The following is an 18957-nucleotide window of genomic DNA, read 5'->3' as shown; positions in this document are numbered from 1 at the left end:
TTTAAACTTGAAGTAAAAAGTTATTTTCAGTCAGTTCTAACCAAAATGGCTATTATCTCAACGTTTTCCTCGCAACATAATCACTGAAATATCATCACTGTCGGGCAGAAACCTCGTATTTCCAAGTTTCAAATGTGTACGTCTTTTGGTAAAGCAAAGCCCTGCTTCATAGACTGTCACACAAAACTAGTGAAAACAGCCGATCTACAAGCACACAACGCCTCGCATCACGAGGCGCATGCTCATAGACACACTAGTTTTATTTTCACTAGTTTATGTACTAAACTAGTGAAAACAGCAGATATACAAGCACACAACGCCTCGTGATGCGAGGCGTTGTGTGCTTGTATATCTGCTGTTTTCACTAGTTTAGTACATTTTATATAGCCTAGTTCCAGACCCTGAATCGCTAGCCACACCCCTTTAAATTTTTGTTTTGAATAATGGAGTGAAACGAAATGTCAATTCAGGTGTCAGGCTACATTTTATAGATGATAAATACAAAACGAACGGTTTTGGACATACAAGGTTTCCACCCGACAACAACGATATGCTATAAATATACGGTGCTGGGAGTGAAAATTATAATGTAGGGGTGCCTCGGATTAAAACAATATTTATGAGGTGCCCTGAGACAAAAAGGTTTGGGAACCCCTGTTGTAGAGCATGTTTTATTTTATGATCGATGAATCGATTGTGTTACGGCTTTGGTTCAAAGGAACCAACTACACCAAATCTATTTGCCAAAAATAGCTGATCTACAAGCTCACAATGCAGTTGAACAAAGGTTATTGGTGCATTTTACTCATAATACTGTATACATTTCTGGTGTTTTTCCCCTTGATGATTTGGTTTAGACAAGTTGTTTTTCCCCTAATTATTTTTATTTTATTTGAGCAGTATCAGCTGTGTACAGGCAGGATTTGGGTACATTGGGTACAGTTTGCCATGTCTGATGTGTGATGGCATTTATGATCCAAAAAATATATTTTTCCACTTCTGTTAACATTACCTTGTGTGTCTATGAGCATGCTAATGTTCAGTTAACATTACCTTGTGTGTCTATGAGCATGCGTAACGTTCAGTTAACATTACCTTGTGTGTCTATGAGCATGTGTAACGTTCAGTTAACATTACCTTGTGTGTCTATGAGCATGCGTAACGTTCAGTTAACATTACCTTGTGTGTCTATGAGCATGCGTAACGTTCAGTTAACATTACCTTGTGTGTCTATGAGCATGCGTAACGTTCCCAGCAGTTTGAACTGGACTGGAGGCATCTCAGACTGCAGGAACTTCAGAACCACGTCGGACACACCCGCTGACAGCATCTTGGACTTGTTCACCACTGCAGAGAGAGACAGAGGGGACACAACGGAGTTCAGAACACCTCAACACAACGCTCTATGAAGCAGTTTTTGTGAAGAATCGCCTGCGCTGTGATTGTTCTCGTTAAAAATACCTAGAGTATTAAAGGATGTGTTTGGTTTCGCGGGTTACAAGCACGCAGAGAAAGTGTGATGACGCTAAAAAAAGGATTGTGAAGTTATAAGAGGGACGCTTTCAACCACACTTACTGTAGAAAGTGTGAAACTTGAACTTTCATGCTCAAGGCAGGACAAAAGGGAAATTGTTGCAAGATTATTCTTTACGGCAGGGACTCCCAAAATGTCTCATTATTTAAGCCCCATTTTAAAAAATGGGGATGCATTGAGTGCTGTGAGCTTATATATATCTGTAATTTTCACTATTATATTATATATTTTTAAATGATTTAAACATGTCAAGATTATCTTTTAGGGGTGTAACGATACATTTTAAGAGCGATTCGATACATATCACGATACATGGTTGACGATGCGATACATGGACGATATTGGTTCATTCATGGCGATACGATACGATTCGATTTAATTATTTAAAATCGATATAGTAACTATTTAGCAAAGAAATTAAATCTGTGTGAAAGGTGTGGATAGTGCAGGTTTTTAAGGGAAACATGTATTATTATGGATATAAATAAGTAAACACAGTGATTATCTGCCAAATACATGGTCATTGTATATTGACAAACCTGCACCTTGACATGAACCCAGAGATTACTCACATTTATCGATAGACCAGTGTAGCTATGGAAAGGAAAAGTAATTAAACCCCTCCTTTAATTTTTTTCTTCTTAAAAATGCTCAATACTCTGTCTGGAAAGGACTTAAAACCATCACCAACTATAAGTCCAGGTCCCCACAGGCGTCTGACAACCTCCCTCTCGCCAACGAGCTCAATGAGTTTTACTGCCGCTTTGAGAGGGAGAGTTTCCCCCCTGCCCTCCCCCTCCACCCCCCCCGGACACAACCACTCTTCTCCCCCCCAACCCCACCACCTCTCACTGTCACAGAGAGAGAGGTTAAGCTGCTGTTCAGGAGCCAGAACCCCCGGAAGGCGTCCGGCCCGGATTCTGTCTCCCCCTCCGTCCTGAAGCACTGTGCTGACCAGCTCGCCCCGGTGTTCACCAACATCTTTAACACCTCGCTGGAGCTCGGTCAGGTACCAGCATGCTTCAAGGCCTCGACCATCATTCCCGTCCCCAAGAAGGCCAAGGTCACAGGCCTAAATGACTATAGACCCGTCGCCCTGACCTCTGTGGTCATGAAGGTCCTGGAGCGCCTTGTCCTGGCCCATCTGAAGGGCATTACTGATCCTGTGCTGGACCCGCTGCAGTTCGCGTACAGAGCGAATAGATCCACGGAGGACGCCGTGAACATGGCTCTGTACCACACTCTAAAACATCTGGACACTACCGGCAGCTATGCCAGGATCCTGTTCGTCGACTTCAGTTCGGCCTTCAACACCATCCTACCATCCATCCTGGAGCACCAGCTGTCCCTGCTGCAAGTGCCTGCCTCCACTCGCAAGTGGATTACGGACTTTTTAACCAACAGGTCGCAGCGGGTGAAGCTGGGGAAGAACATTTCCAGCTCCAGGTCCACCAGCACCGGTTCCCCGCAGGGCTGTGTCCTGTCCCCACTACTGTTTTCCCTGTACACCAACAGCTGTGTTTCCCTCCACCCGTCGGTCAAGCTCCTCAAGTTTGCTGACGACACCACCTTGGTGGGCCTCATCTCCAAGGGGGACGAGTCGGCCTACAGGGGGGAGATCGAGCGGCTGCGAAGCTGGTGTGAAATTAACAACCTGGAGCTAAATGCCCTTAAGACAGTGGAGATGGTGGTGGACTTCCGGAAGGACCCAGCCCCGCCCCTTCCCATCATGCTGGGTGGCACTCAGGTGGACTATGTTGAGTCCTGCAAGTTCCTGGGGATGATCATCTCCAGGGACCTGAAGTGGGAACTCAATATCACTGCCCTCCTGAGAAAGGCCCAGCAAAGGATGTACTTTCTTCGGCAGCTGCGTAAATACAGACTGTCGAGGGCCATGATGACGCAGTTCTACACGGCCATCATAGAGTCCATCCTCACTCACTCTATCATCACTTGGTTCCCCGCTGCATGCGAAAAAGACCTGGTCAAGCTGCAGCGGGTGATACGCTCTGCAGAGAGGGTGATTGGCCGTCCCCTGCCCTCCCTCAAGTCCCTGCACGACTCCAGGGCGCTGAGGAGGGCAAGAAAGATCATGGCCGACCCCTCCCACCCTGGTCACGGCCTCCTCACCCTGCTCCCCTCTGGGAGAAGGATGCGGCACCTAGGGGCCAAGACAGAGCGCCACAAAAACAGTTTTTTCCCCTCAGCTGCCAGGCTGCTGGATGACGCTGGTTTCCCTTTTTCCCTTGCCCCTTAGGGACATCAGCAATATGTTGCACTATTGAACACTACTGCACTTTATTTATATTATTTATTATTTATTTCTGCACGGTGTTGTTTTGTGTTTGTTGTTTTTCATGTTATCTGTGAAAAAATATTGAATGCACACTGGTATGTTACCAAAGCAAATTCCTATGTGTGATACACAATGGTAAATAAAGGAATCTGAATCTGAATCTGAATCTGAATACAATGCACATGTAGGTAGTATCGATACAATCGATTCTTTGCACTGCCGATTCGATACGATACAAAATAAAACGATTCGATTCGATTTTAGCTGTTTTCATTTCGATCTACTTCGATTTTTTAAGTTAAAAACGATATTTCGATACAGTTACTATATTGTTACACCCCTATTATTTTTCTATTGGGCCAGTTTTTTTCCCCCCATCTACACCAAATCTCTTTGGAGAACATAGCCGATTTAAGAGCTTTTGGTGAAAGTTCCCCCCAGAAAATGGATTCTGGGGTTTAAGTTATTAAAGCCTATCTGTGATATTTTATTGTCCCTGCGCCAGTCAACTGCGCCTCCCGGGTATGGCCAGGTTACTGTGTGTTTGTCTCACCAGGTATGGCCAGGTTGCTGTATGTTTATCTAACCAGGTATGGCCAGGTTGCTGTATGTTTATCTAACCAGGTATGGCCAGGTTACTGTGTGTTTGTCTCACCAGGTATGGCCAGGTTGCTGTATGTTTATCTAACCAGGTATGGCCAGGTTGCTGTATGTTTATCTAACCAGGTATGGCCAGGTTGCTGTGTGTTTGTCTCACCAGGTATGGCCAGGTTGCTGTATGTTTATCTAACCAGGTATGGCCAGGTTGCTGTATGTTTATCTAACCAGGTATGGCCAGGTTGCTGTGTGTTTGTCTCACCAGGTATGGCCAGGTTGCTGTGTGTTTATCTCACCAGGTATGGCCAGGTTGCTGTGTGTTTGTCTCACCAGGTATGGCCAGGTTGCTGTGTGTTTTTCTCACCAGGTATGGCCAGGTTGCTGTGTGTTTTTCTCACCAGGTATGGCCAGGTTACGGTGTGTTTGTCTCACCAGGTATGGCCAGGTTACGGTGTGTTTTTCTCACCAGGTATGGCCAGGTTACGGTGTGTTTGTCTCACCAGGTATGGCCAGGTTACCGTATGTTTATCTCACCAGGTATGGCCAGGTTACTGTATGTTTATCTCACCAGGTATGGCCAGGTTACTGTGTGTTTATCTCACCAGGTATGGCCAGGTTACTGTGTGTTTATCTCACCAGGTATGGCCAGGTTACGGTATGTTTATCTCACCAGGTATGGCCAGGTTGCTGTGTGTTTGTCTCACCAGGTATGGCCAGGTTGCTGTGTGTTTGTCTCACCAGGTATGGCCAGGTTGCTGTGTGTTTGTCTCACCAGGTATGGCCAGGTTACTGTGTGTTTGTCTCACCAGGTATGGCCAGGTTACTGTGTGTTTGTCTCACCAGGTATGGCCAGGTTACTGTGTGTTTGTCTCACCAGGTATGGCCAGGTTACTGTGTGTTTGTCTCACCAGGTATGGCCAGGTTGCGCAGCGCGCTGAGCGCAGCGTGCTGCACGGTGACGTTGCCCTCCTCTACGTGTCTGTCCAGGAGGTCCAGCAGCTTCTGGACGATGCCGGTGTCCACCATGTGGATGCAGTTCCCATCTGAGGACACACACACACAGAGGACGCAATGTTATCTGACCCATATGAGGACACAATGTTATCTGACCCATATGAGGACGCAATGTTATCTGACCCATATGAGGACACAATGTTATCTGACCCATATGAGGACACACACAGAGAGGACGCAATGTTATCTGACCCATATGAGGACACACACAGAGAGGACGCAATGATATCTGACCCATATGAGGACACACACAGAGAGGACACAATGTTATCTGACCCATATGAGGACGCGTAACGTTATCTAACTCACGCTAAAATATTTGTATGCTAATTTGTTGATCTTTGTGTGTGTAATCTCGTCAGCATTGCAAATGAGGGTGAACCTCAATGCTCTTTTCGAGAATAAATAAAGGTTTCAATCAAACAATCAAGACTAGTGTTTCTCAAACTTTCAAATGTCAAGGTCTGCCCTTAACACTTGACAGTGTACAAATGGAACCAAAATTTTGATGTAGATCGGCTGTTTTCACTACCTTTGTGCGGCGGCCTTGTACGATGAAGCAGGGCTTTGCTTTGTGAAAAAAACTGAACAAATTTGAAAGTTGGAGATACAAGGTTTCTGCCCGACAGTGACAATATATTTTTTGTGGGCGTTGCGGCCCGATACCCAAAGCCACTGCCGGATACGTCACTAAAGTGACCTGACGTAGAAACATCCTGGTGCCAATGAATGAAGAGGAGGAGGAGGAGGGGGAGGAGCTTACCGTTGCGGGCGAAGTTGGCGATGGCCAGCGCCCCTGCCAGCTGCAGCTGGTGGTTGTGTGAGGGCACCCAGGACAGCACCCTCTGGAACACGCTGCCCTTGCCCCCCTCGAACAGCTTCTGCATGGACTCGTCTGCATGGGGACACAGAGACACAGAGACACAGGGGTCATTTAGTCACTTATGACTGTGAAAAAACATTTTCTTTCTCAGACAAAACTCTTTATATGATGTTTTGCATAGTATCGTTGCAACCGCAATCACCGTATATCGCATTTACTATGAAAACCTGCAGCTCCCGTGCGTCATTCAGTCAGTCAGTCACGCCTCATGTCACACTCCATACTAGGGCTGTCCTCGACGCAGGATTTATCAAGTCGATTCGAGTCGCGGGGGTTAATCTGACGCGTCGACGAATCGTTTATGTAAAAAAAAGAAAAAAGAAAAGAGAAAAAAAGTGGTGCTTTAAGCTTTTAAACCACGTCAACGTAATACAATAAAACAGCAATATGTTTTAAGCCTTTAAAGTGAATTAGATCCATGAACTACCGTGCATATTGAGACATGATAGCGGTGGACACTGGACATTAATGACGATAAGATTGCGTCCAGCCGTGCGTAATTTGCCGTGCGTAATTGTGAATTGTGGAGCAGAGTAGAACAACGGAGGAGAGAATAATGCATCTCTTTGACAGCATGTCGTGTATTATTTCCACAAGTTGTATTTTCTCAGAGCACCGCTGCTGTATCAAAAGAGCTATGTTGCCGATCTGGTGCGAGATAATAAAAAGAAAACAGTTCGCCCGTCGCTATTCCTCAGCCTGAGTCCAACCACCACACACCCACGGCAGTGAAAGTGAAAGCGCATCGCGCTGGCTCTGCTGCTTCTTTGGCCAGCTCTCAAGTAGAATAACAACACGTCGACGCATTTCCTTTTCAAGCGGTTAACTTCAAAATAAGAGCTCCCTGTTATATGATCAAGGCAACTTTCAAGTCACGTGAACTGATTTTATTTTTAAGTCTAGTTTACAAGTAGTAGGAAGTATGGACTCAATAAGAATTACATGACAGTCACAGTCCAGCGCTCTCATACCGCACCACAGTATACTGGTGTGATAAAAAAATTATATATTTTTGACGGCTCGACTCAAACAATTGGCGTCGATTCCGGGGGCTTAAAACGACGCGTCGATTCGTCGATTTTTAGAGGACAGGCCTACTCCATACATGGCCAAGACAGAAAGTTACAAAGGTACAACACACAGATCTCCATATGTGGAGCTGACTATCATCACCTGGATCATCATCAGTCACACCTCCCCGTCCTTGTCCCTTTTATGACCCATATATGGAGATCCCTCATGTCAGCGATATTTAGCCCATATCTGGGAATGCCCATATATTGTGTCAGTCTCATGTGGTCCCAGTGCGTCCTCGCCCTTAGGGTGTCTTACTAGTATATTTGTATGTTATTAAATGTTTCTATGAAATGAGCCCAAAGGACCCAATGGAAACAAGCCAGACAGGGTGTGGACAGTACACTAGCACAGTGGTTCTCAACCTTTTCAGGCCGCGACCCCCAAAAAGAATCATATTTTAACTCGGGACCCCCCACCCCCACCACCACCCTGACGAGCACTAAGAGTTGAGGCATTACATTTTGTATACCACGGTTCTATTGTGAAAATAGCAGATCTACATGTAGATCGGCGATTTTCACAATTTCTGCCTCTAATATTTGACACTTTTGTCATTTTAGAGATATAAAAAAGTCCTTTCACTTTAGAAATGTGCAGATACCCTCTACTATACACTTAAACCTTATGTTGGTTTGTTTACTGTTGAGAGAGAAAACGTTGCATGTTAAGTTAATCATCTGGGGAGGGGACCCCTCAAAATAATTTGGGGACCCCCCTGGGGGTCCCGGGCCCACAGGTTGAGACCAGTGCAGTGGACAGTACACTGTAACAGGCTGAGCCAGCAGACAGCTCCTCTCCTATTGGTTGGGTTTCGTCCGTTAAAGCACTTTTCCCCCGCATACTGTATGCAACGCGTGACACATAAATCAACCCATTTAGGCCTAGAATTATTGAATGCTTTAACCAGTGAAAAATAGCAGATATACAAGCTCACAGCTTGTAGATCTGCTATTTTTGAAAAAGTTGTGAAAATGTGCGCAAATCTTTGAATATATGTATTTTCAAAGCGAACTTTTGTAACTCAAATTTTGCTTCTGGGTGGTCCCTGGAACTAGATATTTTAAAATGGGGGTCCGTGGCCAAATACATATCATTTTGCGGGTCCTTGACATGAAAAGGTTTGAGCACCACTGACATAGTAGTCTCTCAAGAACAGACTAACTGAGCTCCAGTTAAGTGAAAAGGACCTTTTCTTTGACGATGGCTATAGCCAGATTGCTGACATAGAAACATCGTTTGTTTTCCAAAAATCTTAGAAGGATTCAAAAGACACTTATAGAATAGGGTCAAAATTCAAATGTTTACGATTTTTCAAAAATAGCAGATATACAAGCTGGCAGCGCGGCACTCGGTGCCGCGCTGTGAGCTTGTATATCTGCTATTTTTTTTATATTTAAAGCATAAAATATTGCGTCATAATGTGTTCAGGCCTAAATGGGTTAAAGTTTGATGTGAGTTCAAGCCTGCCCTCGAGGTCGCTACGGCAATTATTTAATAATAAACCCGTCACGTAGGGTTGTTCGATTAATCGATTTTTAATCGTAACCCGTTTTTTTTCCTTTGGAAGATTTAAAAAAATGGAAATCGTAAAATCGATTTTCACTTTAATTAGGGAAATTCTTACTCATTGGAGCCTTGCACGCGCAAAAAGTACACAGCCCCGTCCTCCTAAAGCAGGACGACAAGGTCCGACACCAAATTAATACTACTTTCTATCTGATGTGTAATTTCTTTGATGCGCGTTTAGCGCACGTCAGACTGAGCAGAGTTCACCACCTCACTGCGCTCACTCGCGATGGTTCAAGCAGCAAACAGAACAAAACGCTGCTGAGCTGGTAAACTTACTCTACTTGTTGTAGTTTGAAAGAAGCTTATTAATTCTGTGTTACCCACCTACTGACTGTAGTCTACTCCTACTGTCCGTCACTGTGTTAATTTTGCGTCGGGAAGCGAAGCGCTTCGCCTCCGTTTACAATCAGTCAACATCTCCGTGCATGAGTGGTGCAGGGCAGGGGCGTAGCCAGGAATTACATTTTGGTAGGCGAAATGCCTACCAAAATGCCTCACCAGCCTCCAAGAGCTGGCTTGTTTTGGCTGTTTTGTCACTCACTATTGATAATGAAACACTAAGGACGCTAAGTTGTATGTGATTGTTGCACAACTAAAGTTATTATTATTAATACCCTTATTGTTTTATTGCATTTTGCTATTTGGCTATATAAAAAAAATCAAAAAATGAAACAATAATGAAAAAAAAAATCATTTCCTTGCATTTTTTAAATGAAAACAAAATAGTTGAAACAATGTATTATTCTTTTAACAAAAAATCGAAATCGAAATCGAAAATCGGGATTTCAGAGAAAATAATCGAGATTTTATTTTTTGGCCATATCGAACAACCCTACCGTCACGGTGTCACTCCATTAAGTCCTCGGCGAGGAGCTTTAAACTCTGCGACCGTAAAAAAAAAATACCCACATTTTTATGACATTCTGAATATGAGCAGTAATATTTATTTAATCGTGGTCAGGACTGTGACTTTGAAACAACAAAGTAATATAATGGCATGCTGATATTAACATAAGCTCTAAGCATAAACATGTTTTTCATAATTTTTTAGTATGCAAGAATAATTTTCAAAGGTTTGGTTTTGCTATGGCGTGGCACTGGGTATGTGTGATCAGTCTGTCTTTTTTTGTGTCTTGCAAATGGTCAGCACCAAATCTCTGGAATAGGTTCCATGTTTTGAACTTGAAATATTAACTTTTTTTTAAAAGTTAAGTTTATACTGTAAGACAAGGGTCTTCAACAGGGGGTCCTCAGAGTTACTACAGGGGGTCCTCCAAATCTTTAAGTGATACAACCTGTTTCTTATTTTTTTAACGACTTGAACCTTAGTATCCGTATTCAGAGAAACTTAGCCAAAAATAGCCGATCTACAAGCTCACAGTGAGCTTGTAGATCGTCTATTTTGGGCAAAGAGGATTGGTGTAGAGCTTAAAAAGTACAGAGTGAAAGGTCAAGTTTATTAAGTATTTACAGGTCAAGTGGTTAAATATCTGAAAACACAAATTTACATGAATCCAAAATACACTGATTGTGCTGTCAAAAGATGAAACTATGGAATCTCTGAAAAGGTCCCTGCTTCATCTCTCTCTCAACTAAGGGGTCCTTGGCCTGAAAACCCCTGCTGTAAGAAGTCAACAGAGGCCACATCAGGCAGACATCTTACCCCACGCGGTGTTGTCTATTCTGGTAAATTCTTGCCAGATGTTCATTTAGATCTTTGCCAGATGTTTATTCAGATAGGAGAGTGTAGGGAGGCAGGAACACTTGTCCAGGGAGGGAGAAGGATCAGACGTGCCAGATGGAAGTCTGCGAGAAACTTTGGTTTCTCGCAACTCGCCAACTCAAGAATCGCATGGTCAGTAGTGACCTCTTTCAACCTCGGAGGAAACCCGACAACTCAGCTGCTGGGATTGCTACTAAAACTCGACTACTCAGCTGCAGACCAAGAGTGTGACTCCGGACCGGGCCTCCATGAAGCACTGTGGACCTGCCTGGATCTCCCTGTGTCTATCTCTTGCTCTCTCTTTGTTCCTTACTGTCCCCCCGACTCGGTCGAGGCAGCACGGCTGTTCACCCCAGAGTCAGGATCTGCCTGACGTTTCCTCCTCCTTAACACATTCCCCGCCATTTAACAATACCTTTGTACTCTATGGTGCCACTGGTCTCCATAGACTTCCATGTAATTCATAGTGCACGGATCATGCACACCCATGCCTAGATAATGCACCATGTGTGTCCACATTGCTCACAGCTTTCAAACAAAAAAATCCGAATGGAAATCCGTTCAGGCATTCATGAGATACAAGCCATTATGTTTTCCTAAAATGTAAACAAAGATGGCTGCCATGTTTGATAGATGGGGTTGCTATGGGGGTTAAACATGCAATTTCGCGATTTCTATCATGCCTACTACATTTTTTGGGGTCCAAATTTTTTTTTTCAAAATGGCGGAAATTCTCGGGACTATCGGGCCTGGCAGGGAAAGACATTGAAAAAATCTCGGGACTATCGGGCCTGGCATGCAATGAGTTAAAAGGGTTTTTTTCGTTACCATTGTCGCAAATTGCAAATTGCTTGCTCACGGTGGGGGCCTCAGACCTGTGAGGTATCCGCTCGGGTTCTCTCGAGGGGGTACCTCACGGGTACAGGTTCTGCTCGGGTTCTCTCTCTCCTCCCCCCCACCCCCCCTACCCTTACCTCCCCCCTTCCCCTCCCCTTCCCCTCCCCTTACACACGCATGCGCATGCAGCGCCTGTGTGTGTGTGTGTGTGTGTGTGTGTGTGTGTGTGTGTGTGTGTGCGTTCGTTCGTTGCTTCGTTCGTTCTTGTACATACGCATGCAGGACCTGTGTATGTGTGTGCATGTGCCCCTTGTCTGTCTTCCCCTTGTCTCTCCCTTGTCTCTCCCTCTCTCCTCTATCTCTCTCATGGCTCTTTAGCCTTTGTAAAGTGTCTTGAGATAACTTGTTATGATTTGACACTTTAATAAAATGGAATTGAATTGAATTGAACGCCTGCCATTAGTTTTAAACCGAGCCGTGTGATTCGGTTAAAATAAATAAATAAATAAATATGATGTGACACACACACATGAACTGCAGGTTTTCATACTAAATGTGACCTACGGTCGCAACTAAGCGATTATACCAATTTAAACCAATTTTAAACCCGGGGAATCATTTTGGAGGTGCACGGCACCGGTGGTTCCAGACACCTGAAGACTGCAACAAACTAGAGCCTGACCGATGCCATATTTTTTGACCGATGCCGATGTTTGCTGAAGGAGAGAGCTAGACCACCGATTGCCGATGTTTAACTGATGTTTTGTAATAATATAAAATAATAAATAGCCTAAATTTCAAAAACTTCTTACCTCCAAAACCTTTTTTTTTACCAATGGTCCGGGGACCACCAGTGGTCCTTGAGGGGTTTCCAGGTGGTCCCCAGCAAAATGATGGAGATTTGGTAACCATATGGACCCTTTTTAAGATCTTTAACTCATTAGTGTAAAATGAAACCCAATGGATCCTTACGGGCAACGACAATATATTCTACGTTTTGGGTCTGAGTTTGCCTGGCTCCAGCCAATAGACCTGCCCAATCTCTGAGTGGACTGCTTCTCTTGGTCTGGAATTAGCATATGACGCGCGTCTTTATGTCGGTGTCTTGGCAAACCGACCGGCATCGACCAATGAAATCAATGCAAGACAGAGGAGGGGTGGGTCTAACTTTTGAAAATCAACAGAAACAGTGGAGGGGGGGGTGACTCACCAGAGTTCTTAATTGCTCCCTTTGAACTTCAAAAGGGTTCTGAACTGCAGTCAGTGATTGAGCCATACTCACTTGTTAGTGATTCTCTCTAATCAATGAAACATCAAAGACAATGCCTGTCATAGAGGGGAGGGGAGGGGGAGGGGAGAATGTTTTGTGTACACAAGTCACCAGATGTCTTGTGATTGGGAATTTCAAATTTTAAATCCCCTCCCCTTTGAAATCTCTTACAATGGGGACAATGTCAGACTCAAGCTCCAGCGCAGAGTCTGAAATCAGGCTAGGTCTGAGTGGCTAAATGTCATCAAATGGTGGTCTAATATTACTTATAAAAATGACGCTACATCGGAGAGATAATGACCGATGTCCGATACTTACAAACACTACCGATATATCAGTTTGACCGATATACCGGTCGGGCTCTACAACAAAATACAACATGACGTAACCTCATTTCTGCTCCCGACCGGATCATAAACCCCAGAATGATATTGAACACAGAAACACTCAGCCAGAGTTATACGTATAGTTGAACACAGGTGTCATGCACGTTGTGAGCTTATAGATCGGTGCAAAAATAAGAATAAAGCATGAAGGAGACAGCCTGCTTGCAGTGCTTGGCTCCAGACGTTAACACTTTGTCTAATTAAAAAAAGCATTTTAACAAGAGCTATTTCGTGAGTGGATCTGAGTGCTCATGAGGCTCTCTAAGCATGTTCAGATCTGAGTGTTCATGAGGCTCTCTAAGCATGTTCAGATCTGAGTGTTCATGAGGCTCTCTAAGCATGTTCAGATCTGAGTGTTCATGAGGCTCTCTAAGCATGTTCAGATCCAGCACCTGTGCTAAAGGGTGGGCGATATGGAAAAATACAAGATCACAATATTCTTCCAAGCTGTATCACGATTCATTTTCATGTTGGTTTTTATGGTTATTTTTCAAGTTACTTAACAATACTATACAACAACCACCTACAAGGTAACACAAAAAAAGGAGTAACAGACCAGTGGTCCTCAAAAGCCCCTTTTCGACTGCAGCTTTAGCACCACACCACACCACACCGCACCACATACAAATATCTATATTTTCCATTACACAAAAGTACCTCTATCGGTAAGAAACACATTAAACCTTTTAACTGTGATTATAATACTATATATTTGTATTACAACTATCCTAAATTATAATGCACTATAATGGATAATAACTGTTATTATAATACACTATAAAGTATTAATGTATTACTATGATAATTATAATACAATATAATATATTATAATGGTTATAACACAATATAATCTATTATCATGTATTACAACTATATCCTGGTGGTCTAAATGAAAAGTCAGTGAGTGATCAGTCATTATGATGTTTTTTGCCCTGTTTGGCCTAGCTAAGACCTACTCTATATTGGAAACTTTTTAGTACCACGTTTAGTACCACTTTCACACCACTCTACCCAGGTTGTTGTAGTGGAAAACCTGGCACAAGTGGGTGGTGTGGAGTGGTGTGGTATTGGGCCAGTGGAAAAGTTGCTAAAGTGGGGTCCAGGCACTAAATTGACCCTTACAATATGTAACTCTGACAGTATAAAAATGAAAACGTCCATTTGGTTTCATTTGCATACTGTCAGAATTAATGGGGAGACCTTGGCATTTTAAACTTTGAGAACTACTGATTTAGACCAAAATGCAGGTTTAAATGGATTCTGTATTAACAATTCAACAGGACTTTCTTATAAAGCTCCCTATAAAGGCAGATCGTGGAGACATTGTATTGTATCAACGATATTTATCGCCATTATCGCCCACCCCTAACCTGTGCATGACTTTTTTAAATCATTCATTTTATTTTAAAATATTTTTTATCCCACGATTTTGCAACCCATTTTCACCCAGTGCCAATTGCCTATGTAATCCTGGGCTCTGCTCTCCCTCTGCCGTGCCTGGGGAGACAACGGACTGACCTCATGCTTCCTTCTTATGACTTCCTATCTAGCTTTATAAACTATATATCATTTTTAAAGAGGAAACAAACAAACAAACAAACAAACAAACAAACAAACAAGCGCGGCACTCGGTGCTGCGCTGTGAGCTTGTATATCTGCTGTTTTTCAATAGTTAAAGCATAACATATTGCGGCATAATGTGTTCAGGCCCAAAGTGTTGGCTCCGTTACCTCCCAGTAGCAGCAGCACCATCAGGTCGGAGGCGGTCTTGAGCTGGGCGATGTCCTCCTCTCTGTCCCCGTCCACCGTCTGTCCAACCACGTCCAGGAGACACTCCACCAGCCCCGCCTCCACCAGCTGCAGCTTGATCACGTCTGGGTGGGGCAGAGGGTTAGGGTTAGGAATCACGGCTAAATACACTAAAGGCTAAGATACAAAAAGGCAACAAAAACATACAATGCAGTAAAAAGAGCAGTAGAAGGGGGGCACGGTGGCGCAGTCAGTAGTGCTGTCGCCTCACAGCTAGAAGGTCCTGGGTTCGATTCCCGCCGGGGGACACTGTGGGTGCTGGGGGCGTGTTCCCTCCTCCGCGTCATCAGTGCCCACACCCTAGGTGGGGTTGGCAAAAGGGCCTTTCTGTATGGAGTTTGCATGTTCTCCCCGTGTCTCCTATAGGGTAGATACCCTCACAAAAACATGCAGTAATCCTGGTCTCTATAAAGCCTCCCCCTGGCCAGCCGGGGCGCCTGATGGAGGGGAATGGAACTGGTTGGAATAACGTGTTCCTTCCACGCGCTACGTCCAACCGGGGAAGCTCCCCCTGTCAGGTGATAAGAAGCGGCCTGCTCACTCCTCATGCATTGAAGGAAGCATGAGCTCAGTTCGGGGCCCTCCCCAGGTTGGCAGAGGGAGAGTAGAGCCCAGGATCACAGCTTAGGCAATTGGCACCGGGTGAAAAAATGGGTTACAAAAATCGTGGGATAAAAATTTTGAGAAAAAAGAGCAGTAGAAAACACAACACTGACAATAAAAGACGCAGCTGCATCAGACAGTGAAAATAATAAGCAAAACAAAACCATGTGAACTCTCAACTGGAATTGAAAGCCAGGGCGTACAGGTGTGTCTTTAGACGAGATTTAAAGATCTCGATGGTGGGGGCCAGTCTGACTTGGGAGGGGAGTGCGTTCCATAAAGTGGGACCTGCGACTGAAAAAGCTCGGTCGCCTCTGGTCTTTTTTGTTTTGCCCTTTGGGGGCTCCAGTTTCAACTGGCCCGTGGAGCGCAGAGACTGGTTGTAGACCTCCAAGAGGTCTGCAAGGGGAGGCTCTCTCCATTCCGACATGTCGCCACTCCGAAATTGACTTCTTATTGTCGGAGTGGCGACACTCCCATGGGGGTTAGGTTTAGGGTTAGGGTTAGAGATAGGCTTAGTGTCGGAATGGAGACATGTCGGAAAGGAGACATGTCGGAGTGGAGAGATGCACTCCTGAAAGGTACCTTATTTATTTTTTTTATGTCATTTGTGAAAAAACAGTATTTGTGATTATTGGTTCCTTTTGTTGTCTCTCTTTATATGCAGAGCGATTTCACTGTTTTCTTTTAGCTGATAACTAGTTTCTGTCTGTTTTAGATGTGAACTATTGTCTGTTTTTACTGTATTCATTTTGGTGTTGTTGACCCCAGGAAGACCAGCGACCACTTTGTGGAAGCTAATCAGGATCGGACTCAACATTCGAGCATCTGTCGCGTTCGTCTCAGCTGTCTGATAACAGCTGATGACACTGCTGTCACCTTAGGTAATGGGTGGGCAACTTTGATGATGGAGAGGGCCACTATATTTCCACCTTCACTCCAGGGGGCCACTATATTTCCACCTTCACTCCAGAGGGCCACTATATTTCCACCTTCACTCCAGAGGGCCACTATATTTCCACCTTCACTCCAGAGGGCCACTATATTTCCACCTTCACTCCAGAGGGCCACTATATTTCCACCTTCACTCCAGAGGGCCACTATATTTCCACCTTCACTCCAGAGGGCCACTATATTTCCACCTTCACTCCAGAGGGCCACTATATTTCCACCTTCACTCCAGAGGGCCACTATATTTCCACCTTCACTCCAGAGGGCCACTATATTTCCACCTTCACTCCAGAGGGCCACTATATTTCCACCTTCACTCCAGAGGGCCACTATATTTCCACCTTCACTCCAGGGGGCCACATTGCATATTGCTACGTCCTACTTTGTCATTCTAAGTATCTCATACAAAAGAAGCAAAAATAGCAGATCTACAAGCTTAAAACGCATCGCAGAGCGCGATGCGTTTTGAGCTTGTAGATCGGCTATTTTTGCTTCTTTTGAATTGGAATCCGGAATAATTTTTTGTTCTTTTTTTATTGGAATCCTGAAATGTAACATTTTGATTTAATTTCAAACGCATTTAGTAATATACTAATGTTAACTTGATGAACCTAAATACAAGAACAATGGATATAAAAAAAAAATGTAATACTACTATACTAGTCATTAAGCTATAGACTGACGGAATGAAAGCAGGTCATGGTTGTAATTGTAACAGCTGAAATCAATAATATAGCAGTATTCTGGTATTAACCTGCAGGCCGCATTAAGTGAAGGTGCGGGCCACATGTGGCCCCCGGGGCCGCCTGTTGCCCCTGTATGCCTTAAGGCCTGTCCATACTTTGACCGAAACCGCCGTTTTCGGTCAAAAGGTCCTTTTCAACTATACAATTTAATTCCTCGAAAGTTCTGGAATGCTTTTTCTCCGAACAATAGTTCTGAAATTTCACGAGATGTTGTCAGGTTCGGTGAAACGGCAAACGTGATTGGTCGGTTGGATCACGTGTGTGTCTCCGACCCTTAGACTTACTGTTTTCTTTTTTTTTTGGTTCTTTCATTTTATTTCATTTACATATCTACTGCATAGTACTGTGTTCTATTCGTCTGTCATTCAATGTTATATGAGATACTTTAATGGTTTCCTTTGGAAATAAGCTTAGTCTTTTCTAGGATCTCCTTTTAGTAGACCTTGTACCAGTGAACTGTACCGTCATTAAACTGTACCTTTTCCTATGCAAATAAGGAAAATAAAGTCTTCAATCAATCAATCTATCAATCAATCAAAACACACCGTCCAGACAGAGAGAGAGACAGGACGTTCACCATCACACATTTAAGTTGACCATTAATGAGCACCTGAGACGAATAACAGTCGAAGTCCGTATTTTAACATTTTGGATAAAGACATTTTTTTGATTTACCAGACTGTAAACCACAAAATAGACGTTTTTTTTTAATTTCTTAAAGTCTTAATGTACTCCCCCCTCATTTTGTTGAGTTAGATTGTTTTCTTAACTCATATATATAGAGCGTCGCAGCGGAAGTGGATTCCTGGGGTCACTTAATATTCCCCATTCATTTTCGCCATAGACTTTTACAAATATATTTATAACAATTATGTTAAGCCTCGAACCAAGCCATCCAGGATGGAGGTGAATCATGATCATATAACCTTTGATCCTATGTGAAAACATATTTTAATATTACATTATTTGATATACTACATTTAACTCATACAGTGCCCCGGGCCACAAGTGGCCGCTAGAGTGCCAGAAATATCTCTATAGGCATTAGTCTCGCGTAGCCAGACAACTATTCCACAATCTCCGAATGCTATATAGAGTCTGGAAGAGCAGCTCCCGAACGGCGAGTATCGGAATTAGCCACTGCTGCACTGAACTGTAGTCCCATTGGAAACATAACAGAAACACAATAGCTCAGACAAAGTCATTCGAGCTGCCTATTATTGTTATGAGTGTATAGTTTATGAAACGTTTGAAAACATCATGAAGGTGACACCAATAACACCAGAGAAAGACAAAATAAAGCCCCCAGAAATGTTGAAAGGAGACATAACGCTTCCAGTAGGACATGTTATTGCTACTGCACTAAGGGAGCGGTTGCGTCACATCCGCTTTATCTCGCACTCATCGTTTCTATTTCCGTCTGCCAGACTGTATGCTGGAGCATTTGACCAAATCGCGGAGGCAACAGTCTGGCCACGCGAGACTAATAGGCATTCGCTCTAGCTTCCGTCGACACTGCCCCAAGTGCCTTGGGATTTCACTCCAGCCACTGTTATGTATGACGAGAGGAGGAAGTTAGCTTACACTTAGCCAACAATTCAGAGAAAAGCCTCTCTAAAGATGTGACTTATTATTGGAGTGGGCGGCGCGATGCGGCCGTTT

At 43.9% G+C, this 18957-nt stretch overlaps 1 protein-coding gene across 1 annotated transcript in view; it reads right to left on the bottom strand.

Moving 5' to 3' along the window:
• rap1gds1 (RAP1, GTP-GDP dissociation stimulator 1) overlaps positions 1-18957 on the bottom strand; it is an 82346-nt gene that overhangs the window by 15247 nt on the left and 48142 nt on the right. Inside the window, exons 8-11 of the mRNA XM_080741261.1 lie at positions 14917-15060; positions 6205-6336; positions 5336-5470; positions 1222-1347 (exon numbers count right to left, since the gene is read on the bottom strand). Of these exons, the coding sequence (XP_080597387.1) occupies positions 1222-1347; positions 5336-5470; positions 6205-6336; positions 14917-15060 (537 nt within the window). The remainder of the gene's footprint in view (positions 1-1221; positions 1348-5335; positions 5471-6204; positions 6337-14916; positions 15061-18957) is intronic.

This window comes from Nannobrachium achirus, assembly GCF_963921795.1.
Source record: "Nannobrachium achirus genome assembly, chromosome: 14".
NCBI classification, from domain to species: domain Eukaryota; kingdom Metazoa; phylum Chordata; class Actinopteri; order Myctophiformes; family Myctophidae; genus Nannobrachium; species Nannobrachium achirus.
Note: the sequence above shows the minus strand (reverse complement) of the source record. Positions and strands in the feature narration are given on the sequence as shown.